The sequence below is a fragment of the Crinia signifera genome, chromosome 1 (assembly GCF_055691185.1).
Source record: "Crinia signifera chromosome 1, ASM5569118v1, whole genome shotgun sequence".
NCBI classification, from domain to species: Eukaryota; Metazoa; Chordata; class Amphibia; order Anura; family Myobatrachidae; genus Crinia; species Crinia signifera.
Window position 1 is genome coordinate 178,161,643 of NC_139217.1, and position 22,630 is coordinate 178,184,272.

The 22,630-nt window shown below is 39.2% G+C and overlaps 1 protein-coding gene across 2 annotated transcripts in view; it reads left to right on the forward strand.

Annotated features, from left to right (window-relative positions):
• The window catches only part of CASP6 (caspase 6), a 43,206-nt gene extending 23,401 nt beyond the window's left edge, over positions 1–19,805 (forward strand). For both annotated transcript variants that reach the window (XM_083178225.1, XM_083178234.1), the window contains 5 exons: positions 10,886–11,035; positions 13,720–13,796; positions 16,393–16,568; positions 17,710–17,869; positions 19,237–19,805. In XM_083178225.1, coding sequence (XP_083034351.1) covers positions 10,886–11,035; positions 13,720–13,796; positions 16,393–16,568; positions 17,710–17,869; positions 19,237–19,469 — 796 coding nt within the window. In that variant the 3' untranslated portion in view covers positions 19,470–19,805. The remainder of the gene's footprint in view (positions 1–10,885; positions 11,036–13,719; positions 13,797–16,392; positions 16,569–17,709; positions 17,870–19,236) is intronic.
• The last annotated feature ends 2,825 nt before the right edge of the window (positions 19,806–22,630 follow it).

A 22,630-nucleotide genomic window follows, 5' to 3' on the forward strand; every position in this document is an offset into this window, starting at 1 on the left:
TCTCTTAGTTTTACCTACGTATCTTTTACCGCATTTGCAGTCTAAAAGATAAATGACATTTGTTGTAGTACAACAAATATTAGATTTGATCTCATATGATCTACTTTTATCTGCATTAAAAAACTTTGTTCTTTCCTTACTCATATATTTGCAAACTTTACATTTGCTGCATGGAAAGCAACCTTTAGTTTTCCCTAACCAATTTGTATCTACTTCACTTTTTAAATTGCTGGGAGCCAATACTGATCTTAGTGTGTTGGCCCTTTTGAAAACGACCTGAGGTTTTTTTGGGAGTACTCCTTTAAGAAAGGGATCAAGCAAAAGTATATCCCAATGCTTTGATAAAATATCTTTAATTTCTTGGCCGTGCACATTATATTTTGTAATAAAGGGGACAAAAATTTTTTCGTTTGTATTATCCTTATTTTTATATTGCAAAAGATCACCTCTATCAAGTGATCTCACTTTTTGTTTGCAATTATCTATTAGTTTACACGGGTAATGTTTTTCTTTAAATCTATCATCAAAAATAGTAACTTGTTCCTCAAACTTGGCAGTATTACTACAGTTTTTTTTAATACGCATATATTGCGAAAACGGGATATTGTCCAGCCACTTACGGTAGTGATTACTTCTGTAGTCGACATAGCTATTACTGTCGACATCCTTCAGGTATGTATAAGTACTGATTTTCTTTCCCATTTCCCAATCTTCAGTATCTAGAACCAAGTCTAGGAATTCAATTTTATTCTGACTACATTTGCTAGTAAAACGTAAATTATGATTGTTAGTATTTAAAGCTTGCATAAAGATTTCAAACGATTCCATATCTCCTTGCCAGACGATAAGGATATCGTCTATATAACGTTTTAGACATTTAATATTCGACTTAAAATGCACATTGATGTTTTCGTTATTCTCCTCCCACTCCCCTAAATATAGGTTGGCTAGGCTCGGTGCATACGGGGTCCCCATAGCGACCCCGCATTTTTGGAGAAAGAAATCACCCTGAAAGGTGAAATAGTTGTTTTTCATAACAATATTAATGCACTCTAAAAGGAAACCTCTGAAGTCATCATTAAGGGAATTATCTCTATTCAGATAGTATTTAACCGCTTCTACACCGCCTGTGTGCGGTATAGACGTGTAGAGTGCCTCTACGTCAATACAACACCACATGAAATCACTTTGCCATTGAAAAGTTTCCAAGAATTTTAAAATTTGGGTAGAGTCCTTAGTATACGATTCCAGATTGACAACATATTTTCTAATGTGTATGTCAATGAATTCAGACAAAAAGGAGGTGGCTGATCCAATCCCGGCGACAATAGGTCGCCCGGGAGGTTTTATAAGGCGCTTATGGACCTTTGGCAAATAATAAAAAATAGCTACCATAGGATGCTGGTTAACAATATATTGTGATTCTTTTAATGTCAAACATTTCTTTAGTAGACCTAACTCAATGATATCTTTAATTTTACCAACTACCTCTTCAGTAGGATCGTGGGTGAGCCGTTGATAAGTTATAGTATCATTTAACAGCCTATAAGCTTCTTCCAGATAGTCATTTTTATTTAATACAACAATCCCCCCCCCCTTGTCAGCCTGCTTTATTATTAGGTTTTTATTTTCCTCAAGACTTTTAATTGCATTTTTTTCTACAAGTGTAAGATTGTTTTTAAAAGTTTTTTTAGTTTTACTAAGGGACTCAAAATCTTGTTTAATAAGTGAAGAAAAAGTTTCTATACAATTTCCCCGTGATTCCACCGGGTAAAATGATGACTTAGGTTTTAAACCTGTATTGGGTATATTATTAACACTAATGTTATTACTCTGAGATAAATCACAATTTTTAGAAAAGTGTCTCTTCAAAGTCAGAGACCTAGTGAATTTATTTGCATCAATAAACAGATCGAAACCATCGGACTGCTTAGCCGGTGCAAAAGACAAACCCTTTGATAAAATAGCATTTTCATTATCAGTTAGCGTGTAGTCAGATAGATTAAAGATGCCACCGGTTACACATTTTGTCTTCTTAGTTTGAAGCCTCTTTCCACCTCTCTTTCCCCGTCTAGTGGATTTGCTTTTCGTTTTTGTTGTGGACTCTCTGTCACATTCCCTCCTATATTTCTTCTCCCCCTCCAATTGGGTTGTTCTAAAAAATCCCGTCTAGGTGCTCTATTTTGGGGGGATTCTAACACCTGGAATCTATTGGAGGTATTTAGACTTGGTCTATACGGTCTGGGTGGTTCTGTGTTCCGGGGTTTATAGAAAGTTTTCTGCCTTTCCTGGTCACGTTGTATACGTCCCCCAGGAGGCAAATCACCATTTCTGTTCATTTGTGGCCAATTTCTTATATTACCATTTCTATAATCCATAAGATCACGTTTATATTTTTTAATTTTTACTTCAATGACCTCATCCTCAATTTTCTGCAGTTTAATATCACTTGCTTTTTTTAAACTTTTGTACTCTTTAAGTTCTTTAAACGGTTCTATCTTATGTTCTAAAGCTGCGATTTCACTATCAACCTCATTCGTCTCCCTTCTGCGTTCACTCACAATTAGCTTCATGAGTTCAAACGAACAAGAATCAACAATTTTATACCAGTTGTCAAGAAACTCTTTACGTTCATTCCCAAAGGTGGGATTTTTCATAATCCTCAAACCTCTGGGAATTCTAGATGACTCAATATAATTTTCAAGGGTAGTAATTTCCCAACTCAGACGCATTTCTTTAAGTGCCAATTTTTCTAATTGTGCACAGATTGCATCCAAGTCATTCTCCTCATTACCAAATTCATTGCTATTTTGTGGTTTAAAATCCAAAGCCTCGCTAAACCTCTTGTGACACTCCTCAAATCTCTTACATCTCTTTTCCATAATGACAAGTCACAGAGAGAATGATAAACCGGGCAATAAACTCCAAATAAAATACAATATAAACGTTAATAATCAGAGATAGAAATGCTGCCAGGTATAGGTGAAACAACAACGATACAGAGAAAATACCAGCGCAAAACCAAAAGTCCTCTGATGATAGGGGTATTTGTAGTGTCTCGATGTGTGCCGCTCTTTGAAAAGACCCTCACCACAGGGATCCGATAAGTACTGGATTGTTGGGTCACTTTGAGGACAGAGTTTAGGTACCACTGTTCCTAAACTGTGGATATTCTACAGATCTATTTGAGTCACAGGTGTATGCATTATGGCCAACATTTGAAAATATTCCCAAGTGGAGCTCCAATTATTGCAATTGTAATAATGATGCGTGCAAATCATGCACTGCATACTTACCTACTCTGCAGGTTGTTCCAGAAGATCTTTTAGAATGTAAGCTCTCACAAGCAGGACCATCTCTCCTCATTGCATTGTCCAAAGCGGGACCCCATACCCGGCAAACACCCAGTGACGCCGTTTGATGACATCATTGGGTGTTTGCTGACATCCGGGTATGGTGTTCCGCCTTGGATCAGCTTTCACTTGTCTCCTTGTTATATAAGGTAGGTTTTCTTCGTTTGTTGTAAGCCTGATAACAGTGCCACACTAGGCATTGAAATATTGCATTAAAAGTTATTCTTTAGCCTACTGTTAGTTTCTGAAAATGGAGTGCCGCGCGATCCCTGTTTGTGTGTGCGTATATGTATGTATGTATGTATGTATGTATATATATATATATATATATATATATATATAATTACAGAGAAAATACCAGCGCAAAACCAAAAGTCCTCTGATGATAGGGGTATTTGTAGTGTCTCGATGTGTGCCGCTCTTTGAAAAGACCCTCACCACAGGGATCCGATAAAGTACTTGCAAAAAATGGAGAAAAAGCGCACTCGTGAGTATATAAAAGTATAAATTTACTAATGCACATATGCTCACATACATCAAGGTTCAGGATAATCAGCTTGCCAGCATAATAGGGTACATCAACCGGTACGATGGAACAAGTAGGGAGACGTCAGATGGTATCAGGAAGGACCTTCAAGGCAGACCGCTCTCACCGCCGCACTCGCAGGCCTGTATCCAGGGACGTAACTCCACCACACTCCGGGACCTCTCACAAGTAAGCTGGAAGAAGATAGCCAGAGACGCAAGATCACGTCAGGAGTCTAAGCCACGCCCAACGCGTTTCGTCACCGTTGGACTTCGTCAGGGGGTGTGTCCATACCTCTCCTTGTCATACATATTTTATTGCCCGGTGTATCATTCTCTCTGTGACTTGTCATTATGGAAAAGAGATGTAAGAGATTTGAGGAGTGTCACAAGAGGTTTAGCGAGGCTTTGGATTTTAAACCACAAAATAGCAATGAATTTGGTAATGAGGAGAATGACTTGGATGCAATCTGTGCACAATTAGAAAAATTGTCACTTAAAGAAATGCGTCTGAGTTGGGAAATTACTACCCTTGAAAATTATATTGAGTCATCTAGAATTCCCAGAGGTTTGAGGATTATGAAAAATCCCACCTTTGGGAATGAACGTAAAGAGTTTCTTGACAACTGGTATAAAATTGTTGATTCTTGTTCGTTTGAACTCATGAAGCTAATTGTGAGTGAACGCAGAAGGGAGACGAATGAGGTTGATAGTGAAATCGCAGCTTTAGAACATAAGATAGAACCGTTTAAAGAACTTAAAGAGTACAAAAGTTTAAAAAAAGCAAGTGATATTAAACTGCAGAAAATTGAGGATGAGGTCATTGAAGTAAAAATTAAAAAATATAAACGTGATCTTATGGATTATAGAAATGGTAATATAAGAAATTGGCCACAAATGAACAGAAATGGTGATTTGCCTCCTGGGGGACGTATACAACGTGACCAGGAAAGGCAGAAAACTTTCTATAAACCCCGGAACACAGAACCACCCAGACCGTATAGACCAAGTCTAAATACCTCCAATAGATTCCAGGTGTTAGAATCCCCCCAAAATAGAGCACCTAGACGGGATTTTTTAGAACAACCCAATTGGAGGGGGAGAAGAAATATAGGAGGGAATGTGACAGAGAGTCCACAACAAAAACGAAAAGCAAATCCACTAGACGGGGAAAGAGAGGTGGAAAGAGGCTTCAAACTAAGAAGACAAAATGTGTAACCGGTGGCATCTTTAATCTATCTGACTACACGCTAACTGATAATGAAAATGCTATTTTATCAAAGGGTTTGTCTTTTGCACCGGCTAAGCAGTCCGATGGTTTCGATCTGTTTATTGATGCAAATAAATTCACTAGGTCTCTGACTTTGAAGAGACACTTTTCTAAAAATTGTGATTTATCTCAGAGTAATAACATTAGTGTTAATGATATACCCAATACAGGTTTAAAACCTAAGTCATCATTTTACCCGGTGGAATCACGGGGAAATTGTATAGAAACTTTTTCTTCACTTATTAAACAAGATTTTGAGTCCCTTAGTAAAACTAAAAAAACTTTTAAAAACAATCTTACACTTGTAGAAAAAAATGCAATTAAAAGTCTTGAGGAAAATAAAAACCTAATAATAAAGCAGGCTGACAAGGGGGGGGGGATTGTTGTATTAAATAAAAATGACTATCTGGAAGAAGCTTATAGGCTGTTAAATGATACTATAACTTATCAACGGCTCACCCACGATCCTACTGAAGAGGTAGTTGGTAAAATTAAAGATATCATTGAGTTAGGTCTACTAAAGAAATGTTTGACATTAAAAGAATCACAATATATTGTTAACCAGCATCCTATGGTAGCTATTTTTTATTATTTGCCAAAGGTCCATAAGCGCCTTATAAAACCTCCCGGGCGACCTATTGTCGCCGGGATTGGATCAGCCACCTCCTTTTTGTCTGAATTCATTGACATACACATTAGAAAATATGTTGTCAATCTGGAATCGTATACTAAGGACTCTACCCAAATTTTAAAATTCTTGGAAACTTTTCAATGGCAAAGTGATTTCATGTGGTGTTGTATTGACGTAGAGGCACTCTACACGTCTATACCGCACACAGGCGGTGTAGAAGCGGTTAAATACTATCTGAATAGAGATAATTCCCTTAATGATGACTTCAGAGGTTTCCTTTTAGAGTGCATTAATATTGTTATGAAAAACAACTATTTCACCTTTCAGGGTGATTTCTTTCTCCAAAAATGCGGGGTCGCTATGGGGACCCCGTATGCACCGAGCCTAGCCAACCTATATTTAGGGGAGTGGGAGGAGAATAACGAAAACATCAATGTGCATTTTAAGTCGAATATTAAATGTCTAAAACGTTATATAGACGATATCCTTATCGTCTGGCAAGGAGATATGGAATCGTTTGAAATCTTTATGCAAGCTTTAAATACTAACAATCATAATTTACGTTTTACTAGCAAATGTAGTCAGAATAAAATTGAATTCCTAGACTTGGTTCTAGATACTGAAGATTGGGAAATGGGAAAGAAAATCAGTACTTATACATACCTGAAGGATGTCGACAGTAATAGCTATGTCGACTACAGAAGTAATCACTACCGTAAGTGGCTGGACAATATCCCGTTTTCGCAATATATGCGTATTAAAAAAAACTGTAGTAATACTGCCAAGTTTGAGGAACAAGTTACTATTTTTGATGATAGATTTAAAGAAAAACATTACCCGTGTAAACTAATAGATAATTGCAAACAAAAAGTGAGATCACTTGATAGAGGTGATCTTTTGCAATATAAAAATAAGGATAATACAAACGAAAAAATTTTTGTCCCCTTTATTACAAAATATAATGTGCACGGCCAAGAAATTAAAGATATTTTATCAAAGCATTGGGATATACTTTTGCTTGATCCCTTTCTTAAAGGAGTACTCCCAAAAAAACCTCAGGTCGTTTTCAAAAGGGCCAACACACTAAGATCAGTATTGGCTCCCAGCAATTTAAAAAGTGAAGTAGATACAAATTGGTTAGGGAAAACTAAAGGTTGCTTTCCATGCAGCAAATGTAAAGTTTGCAAATATATGAGTAAGGAAAGAAAAAAGTTTTTTAATGCAGATAAAAGTAGATCATATGAGATCAAATCTAATATTTGTTGTACTACAACAAATGTCATTTATCTTTTAGACTGCAAATGCGGTAAAAGATACGTAGGTAAAACTAAGAGATTATTAAAAATACGTATCTTAGAGCACACCCGCAGTATTAAAAATAAAATATTAACGCACAGTGTGCCACGACATTTTAATAATTGTTGTTCATCTGACCTAAACAATTTCTCCTTTAGAGCCATTGAGCATGTCAGTCTTGACAGCCGTGGCGGTGATATTTTGAAAAAGCTTAGTATGAGAGAAACTTTTTGGATATACACTCTGGGAACATTGTCACCTGCAGGGTTAAATGAGGGATGCGACATCAGTGGCGTAAGTTTGTCCCAGTTACCCGGAGGCAAGATGAATATTGGTGCCCCCCACACACACACGCACACACACACACACACAACGTTATTCAGAATATCTATAGTCTGCTATGAAATATATATTATATACTGTATGAATATACAGAAAGAGAGGGAGAACACATATATATTTCAGAACTCAGCCACAGAAGCGATTTGGATGGCTTTCAATTAATGGATTTAAACTGGCAGTGGTGGAGAGGTGCCCCCTTGAGAGCAGGAGCCCGGCGGCAGATGACTCCATTGCCTCCCAGAGTTCTGCCTCTGTGCGACATCACACCTTTCCTGCACTAAAGTCGTTTGCTGTCGCAGGTTTGGACTCGATGCTCAGGTGCTGTTGAGCTGTGCTCCACCTGTGTATCAGAGAGTTCAGGTTATGCGCGCAATGATGTGTAGGAGTGATGTTGTAACCCACTATATATTTCTTGTTTCTAATATATTCCTCTTTAGTATGTTCACATTATTGTGATGTATATATTAATTCATTGATCAGTCATTAAAACTGTCTTTTCTTTGTCCTGTGTGTAAATCTACAGGTTGTTGCTACCTCGCTGACATTTCTCCGGAATCTAAATTATAAATGTATTTTTATTAGAATATAGATATCTATGTATATTTTCTTAGATATATAGATATATTTTTATATGTTTTTTATATATGTTTTTTATATATGCTTTAATTAAAATTGATGTAGTCTTTATAATTCTCTTTTTATAGCAGTTTCACCCAATATAATAAAGATATACGGATGAACTGTCATTTTCTGTAGCATATGCGTGTAGATATTTTGAATATGAACTGTGTATAATGTTAAATGTTGTAAATTGTATGATGGAATTCACCTGGATGGGTGAATTGATAGCCATATATATGTATGACAAGGAGAGGTATGGACACACCCCCTGACGAAGTCCAACGGTGACGAAACGCGTTGGGCGTGGCTTAGACTCCTGACGTGATCTTGCGTCTCTGGCTATCTTCTTCCAGCTTACTTGTGAGAGGTCCCGGAGTGTGGTGGAGTTACGTCCCTGGATACAGGCCTGCGAGTGCGGCGGTGAGAGCGGTCTGCCTTGAAGGTCCTTCCTGATACCATCTGACGTCTCCCTACTTGTTCCATCGTACCGGTTGATGTACCCTATTATGCTGGCAAGCTGATTATCCTGAACCTTGATGTATGTGAGCATATGTGCATTAGTAAATTTATACTTTTATATACTCACGAGTGCGCTTTTTCTCCATTTTTTGCAAGTACTTTATCGGATCCCTGTGGTGAGGGTCTTTTCAAAGAGCGGCACACATCGAGACACTACAAATACCCCTATCATCAGAGGACTTTTGGTTTTGCGCTGGTATTTTCTCTGTAATATATATATATATATATATATATATATATATATATATATATATATATATATATATATATATATATATATATATATATATATATATATATATATATATATATATATATATATATATATATATATATATATATACATACATATACGCACACACAAACAGGGATCGCGCGGCACTCCATTTTCAGAAACTAACAGTAGGCTAAAGAATAACTTTTAATGCAATATTTCAATGCCTAGTGTGGCACTGTTATCAGGCTTACAACAAACGAAGAAAACCTACCTTATATAACAAGGAGACAAGTGAAAGCTGATCCAAGGCGGAACACCATACCCGGATGTCAGCAAACACCCAATGATGTCATCAAACGGCGTCACTGGGTGTTTGCCGGGTATGGGGTCCCGCTTTGGACAATGCAATGAGGAGAGATGGTCCTGCTTGTGAGAGCTTACATTCTAAAAGATCTTCTGGAACAACCTGCAGAGTAGGTAAGTATGCAGTGCATGATTTGCACGCATCATTATTACAATTGCAATAATTGGAGCTCCACTTGGGAATATTTTCAAATGTTGGCCATAATGCATACACCTGTGACTCAAATAGATCTGTAGAATATCCACAGTTTAGGAACAGTGGTACCTAAACTCTGTCCTCAAAGTGACCCAACAATCCAGGTTTTAAGGATATCCCTGCTTAGGCACAGATGACTTAATTAGTATGTCAGTTTGATTAACATGTGTGCACAAGCAGTGATATCCCTAAAACCTGGACTGTTGGGGTGCTTTAGGACTGTGTTTGGTATCCATTGCTACAGGAAAGGTTAGAAGGACACATAGAAAATAATTGGGGCAGATTCAGGGATGAGAGCAAAGAAAAACAGGAGAAAGTGGCATATATTCAATGCCGTGGGCGAGCGGTGACTGCGAGCAGGACTTTTTGCTCGCAGTCACCGTTCACCCTGTCGGTATTCAACTGACCCCCCCTCATTCGCAAATTCCACCTCGCTCCGTTTTGAGCGAGGGGGAATTTGCGAATGTGCCTCCAAAAGCTGCGAGAGCCGAGGCTAATTATAGCGAGTTTGCTGCACTAGCCGCGGCTCTCGCAGTTTAGGGGAATCCTCGCAGTTCTGTGACTGCGAGGATTCCCCCGGAACGTTGCATAGTGCGAGCGGCCGGCGCGGGGGTTAAACTGCGAGGATCACTGGTTTTCTGTGATCCTCGCAGTTTAACCCCCTCACCGGCCGCTCGCACCGGCATTGAATACTGCACAATGTGTCTCCTAGCAAAACCATGTTGTACTGCAGAGAGATAAATTACATGCAAGAGCAGCAAAACCTTTATTACTTATAGGCAGGGGAGTCTGAGCATTTTTATGTTGGGGGGGGGGGGGGATAGAGATATCATCAAACTTTGGTGCCTTCTCCCAACCCCCCTTCCTTTTCAAACTGGCTGGATGCAAGCAGTGGGGACCGATTCAGCTTCTTTCCTGGCTCCAGCAGCAATTCTTCCAGCAGCTGCAGTTCTGCTGTTGAGTGTGCAGCTGCTAGCGATGGAGACTGCAGATGAGCAGAATCATGCTGCAGAGCTTAAACTGGGTTGTAGTAGCTCTGACCATGGAGTGCCCCAGAGACCGAGTGGCCCAAGGGCACTCATACCCTGTAATCCCCCCTTCCCCCTTTAACACGACACTGGCAGTGGCTGTGGTGTGTAATCATCTAGTAATATGCTGCATGGCTTCTGCACTATACGGAAAAAGGTGGTGTAATGTGCATCCTATTAAGTTACAAGTCTGCACAGGAATCTCCACTTCTGTGCAGTACAGTGAAGGGCCGTGCAGTCTATTGCTATAATGCACAGCCCCTGACTGTCCGTGGCTGCTCCTCCTCCAACCTGACTAACACCTCTCAAAGATTTTTTTGGGGGGGGTTAAGCTGCCCCCTATCCCCCCTGTTCCTGTGCCTATGCTTATAGGTGAGTGTATATATGTATGTTTTATATTATAATAAATTTGCACCCCTAGAATTGAATCCGTTACACTGACTTGGTTTCTGAGTCAGAATCAGGCATGTTGTGTCTACATTGGAGATGGCTAATCATCATAATTAATTTGTTTATATTTGTAGGTCCCAGGCCCTGGATCCAGCTGCAGAATATAACATGAAAAATGGTCGGCGTGGTTTGGCTCTGATTTTTAACCATGAATGGTTCTATTGGCAGTTAACACTGCCTGAGCGACGTGGTACTAATGCTGATAAACAAAACCTCCACATGAGGTATTCTTAATCTTTTTTAAGATGCAAATCCACTTTATAGCAACAAACCATACATTTGTTTTAAGTACCTGGCTTGTAACAGGAAATATAAATGATGTCATAAGTCAGTGTCAGGGTCCGGCAGTCTCGCCTTACTACAGTACCATCTGTATCCCCACTGGCCATCTGCAGTTAGCTAGAGACCTGAAGCCAGTTGCTTATCTGTAAATATGCACTGCTGCTGTTTTGCATCATGGGTACTGCAATCTTGGATAGTATCACATGATCCACTCTACAAACCTGTCTGTACCAACTCTGGTCACATGTGTATATATGTATATGTACAGTCACCTCTGTAGTAGTGTATATGTTTATATAGCTCTGCAGCCATGCTTGTGTGTGAGTACTTTTATTGTAGTAAATAAAAACGGTGTAAATAAGATGTTCCAGTCTAGCATTTTGGCCTACAGTATTTCTTAATATGGAAGTGGGCACTGCGCTAAAACGAAGGAAAGCAGCTCAATAAAATTTACAGAACAATAAGGTGTGGGATGAGCGCTAAAAGCAAAAAAAGGAAAAACTTCCTACAGAAAGGCTATAATCAAGAGACCTTACACAACCAATTGACCACCGTCACAAACTTGAACCGTAAAGATACCATCCAATACCAACCAAAAAAACCAAGCACAAACGAACACATCACCTTCATCACTCAATTTAACAGTCACCACCACCTTTTTGAAAATATTCTTAAAAAAAACTGGTCCATTCTACAACTAGATGAGGACCTAAAACCACTACTGTCTGAAAAACCTAAAATCATTTACAAAAAAGCAAAAAATCTACGTCAAGAACTCGTCTCCAGCTTTATCAGACCAACCGCACAACAAAACAACGTAAGATTAACACAAGGATTCCACTACTGTCTCAGCTGTAAAGCTTGCAAAAATCAGAACATTATGTCTACCAAACCCATCACCACTTTCCAATCAAATGTTACCAAAAAAGTATACCATATCAAAGAACATATCTCCTGTGACTCGGAAGGTGTCATATATCTTTTATGAGACAGTTAAAGATCAGATTATCTGAACATATTTACAATATTCAAAAAGGACTCACCACTCACAGCGTATCGAATCATTTCCTACAAGCACATAATAAAAACCCATCAGGTCTTTGTTGTATTGGAATCAAAAAGGTCAGCCAAAATTGGAGAGGTGGCGACTTTATCAAACTCCTTAAACAGACTGAAACCAAGTGGATATATACAATTAAAACCCTGATGCCAAAAGGTCTTAATATTGATTTTGAATTCAATGCCTTTTTATAAACCAAAATATAGTTTTTATATATTATTTTTATATATATTTTCCTTTCACATATATCCATTATTATATATCTTCATTAAATGTCAGTACCCCCTTTTTCTTTTTCTTTTTCTTCCTCCTTTTATTCTCTCTTTTTTAATAAAACACCTTTTTTAAAAATAATATTAAAAATATATATATATATATATATAGAGAGGAGAAGCGGATCGGCACTCCGACACTGATGGGTATGCACCTGGGTGCCCTCCGGATCGGTATTGTAAAGGAAGTAGCAGGCAGGCGGCGGCACTCCAAGGGTTTTTATTTGTGCAAAACGAAAATCTCCAACGTTTCGGGGACTAGCCCCTTTGTCAAGGTGATCACCTTGACAAAGGGGCTAGTCCCCGAAACGTTGGAGATTTTCGTTTTGCACAAATAAAAACCCTTGGAGTGCCGCCGCCTGCCTGCTACTTCATATATATATATATATATATATATATATATATATATATATATATATATATATATATATATATATATATATATATATATATATATATATATATATATATATATATATATTTTTTTTTTTTAATATATTAAAGTATATGGGAATCCCAAACAGACATTGAAACCAGCTAAACATGCGGTTCCCACTCCTTTCATGACCATTTCCGTTTTTTAATAAAGTTTTTTGAAAAAAAAAAAAATCAATAAAGTTTTTTACAAATAAAAAAGGCAGAACAAACGCTTACAAATCATTCTTGAAAAAGTGCTGCAAGAGCACGAAACGCGTTGAAGACTACACCGTGGTTCCTCCCTGCATGCCTCCTCCTCTATAAGGATTTCCAAGCTGTCACGGCACCCGCCGCTCGTTACGGCGTTAAGTGACGTCACCCGGCAGACGGAGACGGAGAAGACGGCCTCTTAACATCCAGCCGCACTGATTCCAATCTCCCACCCGCTCCCCGGGCTTAGAGGTAGGGTTAGCATAGCAGCCTCCACGGAACTTTCAGCAACTTTTCAAAAGAGCTGTTTACATTAATTTAGCCCAAATTTTTTTTCAGGTGTTTTTTTCCAACTTTTATCTGCACTATTCTTTTAGCGCTCATCCCACACCTTATTGTTCTACAGTATATCTTATTAACAGTACTGTAATGCAACCAAAAATGAAAAACAAAAACAAGGAATGCACCAAGCTCATGCTGGCCAACGTATTAAACAAGTTTTGTAGAAAACAAATCCTAAACATTTGTTATAGTGTTCTTAAACATGTTAATTAAAATTTGGGTTACCGGAGTATCAATATGACTCCACCTATTTCCATAAAATCTCATTTCTAAAAAATGCAACAATAATGTTTAAATGCATTAAATGCTGTTTTTTTCCCCTCAGATTAACTGAACTTGGGTTTGAAGTTAAGAGTTATGATAACCTCAAAGCAGTGGAAGTACTTGACAAAATCCATGATGGTAAGTTGATTTTTTTTTCCCCACCATATTCATCACCTATATATATTGTATTGGAATTCATAAATAAATATTATCAATCAATGCTTTGTTGGTACCACAACATTCGAATATTACAGGGCTTATATAGGCCTCACATGTTTAATCTTGGGTAGGATGAACTATTCATGGAAATGATTATTCTGCGATTGTTTGTATATTGTATCTGTACTTTGTATCCAAAGCATACTTAAGTGTCCACTTATTTTTTATACCACCCTCGAATTTCATATTTTGTATTCACCCACTTTAAAGACAGGTACATGTCAGGACAACAGGTAATGGGTAATGCAGTTGATGGTTGGAACAATTTCCCTTTGTCTTGGATCATGCCAGATTGCCTGTATACACTGCTTTATGTAACAACTGAACAATCTCTTGTTATATTCTTCGTTACACTGCACTGGGTTGCACACAATATTTTCTGGCTGGCCATGCAGTATGGACAACCAGAAAATGTCATATGCGACTCATGGGAGGGCGCAATCAGGCATACACACTAGTTGTGCACGATTTGGCATTCTGATGTGACAAAACATGCCTATATCGTCCTAGTGTGTACCCAGCCTAAGCACTGTAGTCCACCCAAAATGTCTGCCACTTTGCAAGGTTTTTCTTCCCCTACAAGAGTCCTTTCTAAGAAAATCACTATACAATTAACAGCAACAATCTAAGTGTCTTATTTACTAAGCATTTTAGAAATAGATAAATTGGATGGAGCCAATCAACATTTTACCAGCCAATCAACTCTTACCATTTTTAAATTACAACCCGTAACATGGCAGTTAGGAGATAATTGGTTGGCACTTGATATGGTTGACTGGTAGTTTATATCCTCCCACTTTATCTCTATCCAAGGCTTGGTAAATAGACCCCTAGCAGTAGCATATTTATAATAGAGGCCCATACCATGCATACTGCACTCAATTTTTTTTTTTAAATACATACCTATGTGGACTTCTGTGACAACAGCATTGCGGATATCACCATAAAAATGGCCTCCACGCCATTTTCCCTGGAGATCTGCGCATGCACCTTATAGTCTGAGCCCTCTAGATCTCATACTTTAGAGTGCTGAGCTGTTGCCAGCAGAAAATATGGGGCCTGGATGGAGGAGGCTGCACACAGGCCTCTTCCTCTCTCTAAAAAAAAAAAACCCTGTCCCCTAATATGTGCCCTACCCCCATAGAATCTAAATCACCAAACTCAGATTTAAGACTGTTAGACTAAGATCTACGTATAACCCCTGTCTTATGGGACTGGAATCAACTATTCCTAAGGACTAATGGGCTTTCTTTAGGGAAAAACACTGGGCTAAATGTAATAGCCCAAGAGAAGCTGAAAGTGCGGGATTTTTGTTTCATGTCTGGCATGATTTTAAAGTTGCAATCATTGGCATGGTAGAACCAGCCTGATTTTGTTGTGTAAATGATTGGCACTTTAAAAATCCAACCAGACTCACACAAAATTCCGCAGTTCCTGCTTCTTGCGGGACATTACATTTGTCCCTTGTTTTCTTTCCAGGACAACCAGTGGTCAAAATTGGGTTTAGACTTAAAGAGATTCATGCTGTAAGCCCAACTGATACAGGAGATCCCGGAATAGAAGTTAATGAGCTTCCATCACAAAAGTTCTTGAATGGCCAACCACCTATCTATAATGCAGAGTGACATTTTGCTGGGCACCTTGCTGCCAAACACTGCTTCCTCTCTGCTGACCTCCATAAAGAATGAAAGATTGTGTTCAAAGAGGGTGGGATGCACCAACTTTTAAAATGTGGCCAATCCTTTGTAAATGCAGTTTTCAGAAGTTTGGTCATTTACCACATATGCCCCAAGCCCCAGAATGCAATAGATTATGGTGTTTGGATGCGTTAGGCCATACGATCTTTAGATAGCTAATTGAAGCCTATGGTTTTCTTCCGAATTATCCCAATCACGGCAACCCGGTGCACCACACAAGCAGATAGGACTCCGTGTCATAAACCCGGAAGTGCTATCATTGCAAATGAGAGCTCTTGCTGCAAGGTATGTCCATTGTGAATTTCTTCAAGCATACGGTGTTGAGAAATGCCATTAAGCTTGCGAAGAGTAGCAAGCAAAATGCGATGATTGATGCATCCAGCCCATAGATTTATAGTCCTAATACTTAAGGGCAGTGACCGATTGAGAGCACAGTAGTAGTGCACATTGAAAAGCTGAAGGGTGGACTTGCAAAATAGACATTGACCACAAAACCAAAGTGCCTGAAAAGAATCCAAGTCGCAAAACACCGGTTATAGGAAAAGGTTGCATGACCGTGCAAGTGTGCCAAATAGGATCTGCTAGATAGATATACCCTAGCATAAAATCTAGAATGACTATATGAGACTAACGTAATAGTAGCTTGAAGAACATTTATGGTCCATTTTCTTCTAATCACTGTTAATTCAGGTTTCTAGCGTTATTGCAGTACAGTTATAACATTCCCATTTAGTTTCACTTATTTGTCCTGCTCTACAATAGCATAAAAGGAATGATGTCTGAACTAGTCTTTGATTGTTTAATTCTGTTCCTGCCAGCTTCAATGAGTGATCACAGTGACGCGGATTGCTTCCTCTGTGTGTTTCTGAGCCACGGAGAAGATAATCATGTTTATGCTTTTGATGCGAAAATTGATATCCAACGACTGACCTGCTTATTGAAAGGAGACAAATGCCAAAGTTTAGTGGGAAAACCTAAGATTTTCATAATCCAGGTAATAGTTCCTAAAATGTTATTAGCATTGATATCTTCTAGCCGTCATATTAAAGCAATCGGTACTTATTTCCTAGCATGGCGCCCATCGCATACAGTATTTAGTGGTGTGTGATGCATGCCATGCGATATTCCCGTTAAATTAACAGGAGTGCTTGTACAATGAAATATCGCATGCCAGCAAATGGCATGCAATGCGATGCGATTTTTAATTGTACAAGCACCCTGATGGGTGCTTACAATGTTAAATGCACCCCATTGTCAACGACACCCCCACTAATAACGCCAACCCGAAGCGTGGCGAGCGCAGCGGCGGTACGCGTCTTTCGACCTTTTCATACCCTCACTATCCACGTTGGCTTGGAGTTGATTTTAGATAGTGTGGCAAGCCACCGAGCCCGAATCGTGGTGAGCGGACGCGGAATACGAGCCTGAAGCGTGGCGAGCGGACGCGGAATACATGTAAATAATCAGTGTCCCCTCAAGGGGCTCGCTGCGCTCGCCGCGCTTCGGGCTCGGTGGCTCGCTGCGCTCGCCACACTATCTAAAATCAACTCCACACCGACGTGGATAGTGGGGTATGAAAAGGTCGGTGGACGCGTACTGCCACCACTCGTGGGCTCGCTGCGCTCGTCACGCTTCGGGATGGCGTTGATAGTGGGGGTGGTGTTGACAATGGGGGTGAATTTAACATTGTAAGCACCCATCAGGGTGCTTGTACAATGAAAAATTGCATCGCATGCCGCTATATTACATGTGATGCGATTAGATGCACTTCGATCAAAATCGGGGGTGCCGTGCTAGGAAACAAGTACCAACCAATCCTGTACAATAATGTAATCATTTTGATAACTGGCAGAGCTCTGTTCCAGTAGAAAATACTTCTCATTGGGAGGTACCTGATTCATCTATTAAATACAGTAAGCATAGCATTTTTCCACCTGTTTGTCTTATTAAGGCAAATTTAATTATAATCAATTATTTGCTTTATATCCAAGTATTTGCTTTATATCCAATAATTCATCATCGTTTGCACTTAGCAGGCCTGATTCTGAGTTGCACACAAAAGAAAATTAAAAAAGTTTGATGTGCAATGCCATTTTATGGAATATTGAGTAACCATGCTATATAATGTGTTGCAGGCATGTCGAGGTACCCAGCACGATGAGCCAGTCGTAGCTACTGACCTTACTGATGGTGCAGTGGATACTCCTGAAAAAAATACCATTGAGGTGGATTCGGCATCTGTATATACTCTTCCTGCTGGGGCTGATTTCATCATGTGCTACTCTGTTGCAGAAGGTACTGTCTATTATAGAATCCCTTTCTTCGTGATAACTATTAGAGACCTCTTGACAATCGTCTAAGACAGTGTTTTTCAACCTTTTTACCTTGTGGCACACTAAATAAGATTTTAAAATTGTCAAGACCCCCACAGGGCAAAACACATTGGCCCCCACAGGAAAAAACAAACCTATTGGTCCCCCCCAAAATAAAAAATCACACTGGTCCCCACAGCTAACAAAAATAAAATACATTGGCCCTTTACATGAAAAGAAGAGACCAGTAAATAGCAGTTGAACTGGTGGTGGCTGTAAACTGGTTGGGGCATCTCTATATCTGGAGGCACACTTGAGAACAGCTCAAGGCACACTAGTGTGCCACGGCACAGTGGTTGAAAACCAATGGTCTAAGATATCACTCTGGATTCAAATACTTTCATATAGGGGAATTCAGTAAGAGATGAAATGCAGTTTTCTAAATATTTTTTCTTTTTTTGGTGGTTTATCACGACCCACGAAAAACTGGCAATTGTCCGCAAAAGTGTATCGTTGATAATTCTCTATAGTTTTCCAAAAAAAAAATAGTTTTTTTTTTACATCTTCTGAGCAGTTGGAAAAATAAATCCTAATTTAAGGGAAAAAATGTTGGACTTCCCAGGTGTTCTGAAACCCTGGGACATCCCCCTGAATTACTATTTAGGCACTTAAGTTGGTATGGTTGACCACGCTTAGTCGACCTGGCTTAGTTAGATGCTACAGCGGCAGTAATGCTAGTTAGATAGAGTTAGAATTGATTAGTGTGCCGAGCGTAGCAAAGCACCGTGCTTGAAGCATGGCAAGCCATGTGTGGAGACACTGTGCACATATACAGTGTCCCCGCGGACCTCTGTGACATTTGGCACTCAAAAATCATGTAAAAATCCCATCGACCATGTGTCCATTGACTATGGTCATACCGATCAGCCGCCGGTGTCTAACTAGCATTTCTGCCGCTGTAGCGGCTACCAACTATCTTTACACATCTATTTAAGCCGGGTCGACTAAGGGTGGTCGACTATACCATGGTTGATCTCAACCCCATCGACCCACTATACCACAACCTCCCCCCCCCCCCCCATAATGTTAAATCTCTAGGACTGAGAGAGCAGCCCCTCTAGCCATGTATGTCTAATAAGTCTATTTTGAATCTCCAACCAAGGAAGAGATTGGAATGTTCTCCCAAATGCTAGCTTCTTTGCTGAGGTAACTATCACTGTCAATCAAGGTTACAATGATTTTGCCAAAGACCTTGAGGACCAGTGTTAAAAGGGCCAAAGTCATTTTAAAATTGTAAAGTGTATGTGCATGTACCTGTCATACTGAATATATATATATTTTTTCTCTAAGGCTATTATTCTCACCGTGAAACAGTGCATGGTTCCTGGTACATCCAGGATCTGTGTGAGGCACTGAAGCGCTATGGCAAAGAGTTGGAATTGACAGAGCTGTTGACCCTGGTGAACAGGAAGGTGTCGCTGCGTTCTGTTGAAAACTGCCTTGATCGGAATGCCATTGGGAAAAAACAAGTGCCATGCTTTGCTTCAATGCTCACCAAAAAGCTTTACTTAAGACCAAAGTGAAACTGCTGCAAGTTATTTGATTCCCCGCATAGAATGATGAGGGAGCATTTTACTCTAAAATGTTATCTTATTTCAGAATAGAAAAAATATATAAAAAGGCAGACCAAACTGGCTAACATTCACACATACAATTTCAGAAAATGGCCAAATGTTTACAATGAACCTGCCTTTATCAAACATATAAGGGATTTAATTTTCCGTGTGTTTGTTTTTTTTCTTATTGTTATTCTCAGGAAATTACTGTCAGGGATTATTATTCTTTTTTATTTGTTTTGTATTTTTATGTCAATTAAAATGTACCCACATGAATATGTTTGTTTAAACCATCACACCCTTCCAGATTGCTTTTTTTCTGTTTTGTTTTGTGAGAATTTATGCCTCTGTTTTAGATAATCTTCAATTTAAAATAACCTGCGGTTTAAAAGTAAACTAGGAAAAACAATTATGTTACTGTCACATAGGTCTCATTATGTAGAGAAAGTAAAACCTGTTTGGTCACATCATGATCGTGTAGACAACACTATTCAAGTGTTTATTTTAGATTTTTGCATCCTTATTGCTCTGATGTTCAGACTTGTCATATTCTGTCAGCAACTGGATGTGTAGCAATTCATTATGATTTTGGTAAGCCATGAGTTCCTCACCAATTGCTGTAAATGTGTGGTATATAAATTGTATAGCTCTCATGTGGAATGTCAGATAACTTACCTATTCTAGTACCAAGAACCTTAAATTACCAGTGAATGTGACTTCTGGACTTTCCGGTACATTGAAAAATGTAATGGGGCTGGACAGTGAGCTTTTTGCAGAATGGGAGGGCACTGTCCCACCCACTGTAGTCTGAGTCACTTAAGGCATTGCTCAGATTAACTCTAATAGAGTTGCATGTATGAAATAACATTTTTATGTCCACTTAAACTCAGAATAAAATTGCTATGACCTTGACGGTAATTAACACATGTAATGAGGTGATTTGAGTACATTGTATTCTGCACATATGAAGTGTGCTGGAGCAGAGGCAGAACTTTGGGAGGCAATGGAGTCATCTGCCGGTGGGCTCCAGCTCCCAAGGGGGCACCTCTCCTACCCTGCTGAATCAGTTAATTGAAAACCTGCAATATAGCTTTAGTAGCTGAGTTCTGAAATATGTTTCCCTCTCTCTAAATACTGTGTGTGTGTATATGTATGTATGTATGTATGTATGTATGTATATACACACACACACACACACACACACACACAATACAGCACTGATATATATAATATTTAAGGTTGCGTTTGTGTGTGTCTGGGACAAACTTACGCCACTGGCTGGAGACCAACTGTATAGGTCAAAGCATCTTATCCCTTTTTCCATGAATGCCATGTAAGCTAAGGGAGACAGAAGTGGTGTAGTCACGTGGCTTAATTGGCTAAAACATAGTTGCTAAACAGAACGATCTCTGCTATACTATACATATACTGATTTGAAAGTGAACAAACAGCTGATGTTCTTTTCAATTATTATTTGAACTTATACAACTAAGTTCTCAGATGACGTACACAAATGAAAAAATATCTGCGGCAGATCTCCTTGACTAAATTGACACAATGCAATACTTAAACCCCCTCCCCCCAATTACAGTTGAGATAGATAAGGACATTTCTTCCTATCATGGACTAAAGATATTAGCGACAATGTTGGCCACATGAATGAACAATGCAATAGCCCAAGTAGTCCAACTAGACCAGACTAGAATCATGCCAGCCAAATTGACTTCTATCACTTTACTCTGCTCCAGCAGCTATTAATAGACCCATTCCCTCTCCTTCCATTTCGGCAGGGGTGACTTTTTACCCTGGTTTGTCCCTGCCATCAAGCTTGCTTGATTACTGCACACCCTGGGATAATGAGCCTTGATATTGGGAGCAAGCATTGTCTTCTTTTTTTTATTTATTTTTTTATAGATTTTAGGATTAAATAATACCCCTCCTCTCTGGTATGGGGAGGAAGAGGGCAGGAATAAGTGCATATACTTAGTCCAGGGATAGGCCGATTAATATGAAATTATATGAAAAATAATAAAAGTCATATAATTATTATATTTAAGGAAAAAGGTTGATGGTGGGCTCTGCGTTGTGTTGGGCACAGGAGGGTTCTCTCTCTCTCTCTCTCTCTCTCTCTCTCTCTCTCTCTCTCTCTCTCTCTCTCTCTCTCTCTCTCTCTCTCTCTCTCTCACAGAAATGTTGGTTACCACAGTTTACAAGGATCTGGGGTATTCTCTTCCAAGCTCTGATAATATAGAATTTAGTTTATATTCCATGGTTAGAAGAACATGGTTCGAAGGTGGGGCGAGTGATATCAGGGCGAGTCCCAATACTTGCATACATAGGACTGCCAACCACGTTTTGTAAGGAACACCTTGCATTTCCTCTCTTTCTTCCATTGTGCTTGGTGACATAGCTTTGACCATTCTTGATAATTTTGTCGATTGGAGTGTTCACTGGCTTGGAGTCTGCCATTCCATATTTCAAAATCGTTGCCTCAATGTACATTTGTTGGTCGACCGTGACTGTTCCCTCTTGCAAGTCTTGCACGATCCTCATGCCCAAAAAATGATTGGCTAGACCTAGGTCTTTCAACTTGATTCTTTGCTTCAGTTGATCCTTCACATCAGCGATGAGATTTTTCTTGACCTGCAATGAGTATATAGTCCACATAGATGGCTAAAATGAACAATTTTTCTTCTAAGGTCTTATGATAGAGGCAATGGTTAGTCTCTGATCTAACAAAGTTAATTTCCAGTAGTGCTGCATCCAGATTTATGTACCAGCAGCGACCACTTTGTTTTAGACCGTATATCAATTTGTTCAGAAGGCATACTTTCTCTGTTTGGAATGTATTTTCATCGTAATGTTCAGGCGACTCCATGTAGATTTCTTCCACCAGTTCTCCGTTCAAGAATGCTGAGTCATAGTCTAGTTGGTATAGCAGTAATTTGTGGTACGTGGCAACTGCAATCACTAATGTCATAGTGCTATACTGTATCTTGCAACTGGTGAATAAATCTCCCCGTAGTCAATCCGGATCCCTTTGCAACATAGCAGGCTTTGTAGCCGACGACCATTCCATCCGAATTTAACATCTTGCAGAAGACCCACTTGTTGTTGACTGTCTGAAG